At 47.9% G+C, this 4,413-nt stretch overlaps 1 protein-coding gene across 1 annotated transcript; it reads left to right on the top strand.

Moving 5' to 3' along the window:
* The first annotated feature begins 1,844 nt into the window (after positions 1 to 1,844).
* Positions 1,845 to 2,921, top strand: neurod4 (neuronal differentiation 4). Its single transcript, XM_061258774.1, has one exon. The coding sequence runs from the start codon at positions 1,845 to 1,847 to the stop codon at positions 2,919 to 2,921; it is 1,077 nt and encodes a 358-aa protein (XP_061114758.1).
* Positions 2,922 to 4,413: the final 1,492 nt, after the last annotated feature.

Here is a 4,413-nt window from a genome sequence, read left to right as displayed (position 1 = left end):
TCGCTCATTAACGCTTGTTGGATGGGAAATATGATATGAATGGGGATTTTATACCTACAAGCTATAACCAAGTAACCACAGTCGAAGCTATAGCTTGTTTTACAGTAATTTCCTCATCTCTCTGAAGTAGGCTTAATGTTTCTGTAATTTTAGTCACGTGCTGCCTGAAAGTCTTCTGAAATGAGAAAAAAGTTCCACACAAAGCATAACTGACGGTGGCAGACTGGAGGAAGCCTTTTACCTATAGGCGCTGTCCAGGACAGAGTGCTGAATTTTGTGCAATCTCTCTCTCTCTCTCTCTCTCTCTCTCTCTCTCTCTCTCTCTCTCTCTCTCTCTCTCTCTCTCTCTCTCTCTCTCTCTCTCTCTCTCTCTCTCTCTCTCTCTGAAAGTAGATGTATTGCCCATCGGGTGTCTTGTTTTTTAAACTAGGGTTAAAGGTCACACAGGGACTTAGAACATGACTGTTCAGAACCCTGGCCAATAAATATCAGACTTGTCAGCAGGCCTTTCATACTTCCAAACAGCCAAGGCAGTTACTCATACCAGTCACAGCCAATGAAAGGGACTCGGCCACAAAATATACATATTCGCCTGTAGGCCAGACAACTCCGGCCCCCTTTAGTCGTGATATCAGCACTGGTTAGACATGGTCCCAGAAATCCTTCATCCAATGATGCTTGCAGACCTCATTTTAGATTACAAAGACATTGTCTTTGGGTATAAATAACTAGGTACACTGCTCTGCGTTTACCCCATGATGGTTTTAAATCCTTCAGCTCTCTGGTTGATGGGACAAAGGTCCATACAAAGGTCCACACAAGGCAGAGCCCATAACATTTTTTATAAAGGCAAATACATACATATATGGATGCATCGATTGACAATAGTTCTTGAAGGACAATAATTAATCAGGACTGTTATTTATACGTGACCTGCTCTATCAAAATCAATGCATTTTGAGTTGTAAAAAGTAATCGAAAGAGGAGAATTTAAGTAATAATTTAGTAATTTGTTATTTAATTATTATATTATATGTTATATCATTATTGTTATTGAATAATTTCGTAATTTAATTAAGCATTTCACCCACTCTAGCGGAGCAGACCTTTCACTGTTGAACATAATTCTGAACATTAGTGAGTCAGTCTGAACACACTGCTGCTCCTGCTGTTACTGCAGTTTCCATGGAAAAATCAGTATCTCACTCTGAGTGGAAAACACGGTCATGTAGTCCTGGGCAGGGGTCAGATCTGTCATCCTTGAGAATTTAAGTTGAGTGTGTATTTCTTCCCCAAAAACTCTCTACTATAAGATTTACTTTTCTAGAGTCAACCTAGAATGGGCAAACAATGCACACAGAATATGTTGTATAAAATGTATATCTATATATGTAATTTCTTCTCCCGATGATTTATTTTGTCCTTAGTGTATACATTTTTGGCAAGGGCTTGTGAGCACTGATTTGTGAAGAGCTTTGCATGAACACATAGGAATCAAAGAAAGAGCTGTTGGGTCATGGTCCTGTGTACTATGTGTGTGTGTGTGTGTGCGCACATGCATGTGTGTGTATGTGTGCATGTGTATTTTGTGTGCATGTTTTATATGGGTGTGTGTGTTTGTGTGCAAATTTTATATGGGTGTGTGTGTGTTTTATGTGTGTATGTTTTATATGGGTGTGTGTTTTTTATGTGTGTATGTTTTATATGGGTGTGTGTGTTTTATATGGGTGTGTGTGTGTTTTATGTGGGTGTGTGTGTTTTATGTGGGCGTGTGTGTGTTTTATATGGGCTTGTGTGCATGGTGCGCAGGTGCTGACGGCACACTATCTCTGCCCTCAGGGACGATGATGACCAAACCCTATGGGAAAGGAGACGTGGCGGACCTGGTGAGCTCTCTGGGCTGGATGGACGAGGAGCTGAGCCTGCAGGAGAGGGACAGCGGGGCCCAGGTGGGACGCTACGGACTGGGCAGGGGCGGAGGAGGCGGAGAGGACCTGGGGAGCGAGGACCTGGAGGAGGAAGGGGAGGAGGAGGAGGAGGAGGACTGCAGAGAGGAGGAGGAGGAGGGTGAGAAGGCGCCCAAGAGGAGGGGCCCCAAGAGGAAGAAGATGACCAAAGCCCGGCAGGAGCGGTTCCGCGCCCGGCGCGTGAAGGCTAACGCCCGCGAGCGCTCGCGCATGCACGGCCTCAACGACGCCCTGGACAACCTGCGGCGCGTCATGCCCTGCTACTCCAAGACCCAGAAGCTGTCCAAGATCGAGACGCTGCGGCTGGCCCGCAACTACATCTGGGCCCTGTCGGAGGTGCTGGAGAGCGGCCAGTCCCTGGAGGCCCCGGGCTTCATGGAGATGCTGTGCAAGGGCCTGTCCCAGCCAACCAGCAACCTGGTGGCCGGCTGCCTGCAGCTGGGCCCCGCCCCGACGCCGTTCGACAACGCGGACGACGCGCGGGGGGGAGGTCCGGGGGCGCCCGGGGCGATGGGGGCGGGGCAGCAGCGCCACCCCTTCAGCTACCCCTCCCCCGGCCTGCCCAGCCCGCCCTACGGCTCCCTGGACTCCTCCCACCTCGTGCACTTGAAGGGCTTCAAGGGCGGGGCTTACGAGAGCTCCTCCCCCAACGAGTGCAGCGCAGGCACGCCCCCCTACGACGGGCCCCTGACCCCGCCCCTCAGCATCAGCGGCAACTTCGCCCTCAAGCAGGAACCCTCGCCTCACGACACGGACCGAGGTTACGCCCCACACCCCGCCCACTTCCTGTCCTCGCACCCCTACCCGCCTTCCTCCATGGCGGGGCTGCCTGGGCCCCAGGGCCACGCTCTGTTTCAGGCGTCCCGCTTCGAGCTGCCCCTAGACATGGCCTTCGACTCCTTCGCCCCGCCCCACATGGTGGCAGCGCAGATGGGTGCCATCTACAGTGAGTGACATGGACGCCTTCGTGCGGTCTGTCCCTCCATGTTCTACCTGACTGAGCCCCTAGATTCACATTATTTATTTTAAAGACTCGTCTGGAGTGTCTACACACTGTCCATTCGCACGCCTGGACGCTGCCTGAATCCAGCCTCAGTGACTTGTGCAAGGTCACAGCGGTGGTGGGAGCCGGCTCGTGTTTGCGACTGAGCATCGTATCAGCAGACAGAAGTGCTCAATAATGAGTAGACTGTTTTCAAAAACTTTTACTTACTTTTGTCATTACAGACTTACTGTAAGGCAACAAATACATGCAACAGGCAGCTGTGTTAGCCAGGTGTTGAAAAAAAAGTAAATGCAGCCCCTCATAGTCAATTTCCTTTGCAATCACTTGGGAAATGAATTGGAAATGCTTATTGTTTTGGAACAAAATGTCATCCAACCTTATTTTCAATGTGAAGGAGTCCCTTCACCTAACTTGCCTAACTGCAACACTACCTGTGAAAACTGCACAAATCCAACCACCCCACTGCCTAACTGCAACACTACCTGTGAAAACTGCACAAATCCAACCACCCTACCGCCTAACTGCAACACTACCTGTGAAAGTGGAAGAGATGGAAGAGGTGGAAGAGCATTTAATTTATTTATTGTCATTGTATTGACTCTCGTTATCATTATTGGTCATTCTCAACATCAGACTTCTCTGTTCTATAGGCCTACTTGAAGACCAAATTGAACTGGGCAGCGTTGTCACATTATGGGCATTGTTAATACATTCCAACAGACTGAAAAGGGGACTGAAGAATCGTAGGCTGCTTCAGCACGCAGCATGGAGCCATTGCGCTGGGCTCTGACTCAATAAATGAAGGAGAAGCAAAGTTATCACCGCGCTTATAACTGAGACGCATCAGTGCTGAATCTATTCAGGAAAATCAGCGTCTGAAGATGGGTCATTGAGTGACTACTTGAATGGTAAAGGAGCACTCAATGGACACACTTTGACCCAGTCCAAGTACCTACCCCTAAAAACCCTGTCTCTTCTGACTCTGACCCCTGTCAAATAGCTCTTCCAAGGAAAATGACTGACTTAAAACCTAACATGGTCCTAAGCACAAACGCATTTATTTATATCCGTATTTAATATTTATTTGGTTTTCTGTTTGTTTCGCGTCATTGTCTCCTTTTGCCTTTTGTTGTTCTTATTGCTGTCATTTGTGTGGGTTCTTTCCTGTGTCGCTGTGCACCTGTGTTTCTGTTGAAACAGTATCGGCCATTGGCAGCTTCGCCACTGATTTAAGCATTTAAGTTATTTATTCTAAACTCTTTTAGGTCATTTCCACTGTGTGCCTCGCCCTCAACCTTGTTTTTTTATTCTGGTTGATCAAATATATGTAAATATTTTCCCATTACGCACTTAATACATGAAAGGAAACCTAGTAATATAATATATAAAGTCATGTGTGAGGCAGTCTCCTATTTGCTCTTGCAAGACAGGGGACTTAGC

The sequence above is a fragment of the Conger conger genome, chromosome 10, assembly GCF_963514075.1.
Source record: "Conger conger chromosome 10, fConCon1.1, whole genome shotgun sequence".
NCBI lineage: Eukaryota > Metazoa > Chordata > Actinopteri > Anguilliformes > Congridae > Conger > Conger conger.
The sequence above is the reverse complement of the archived record's forward strand: the minus strand, read 5'-3'. Positions and strand labels throughout refer to the sequence as shown.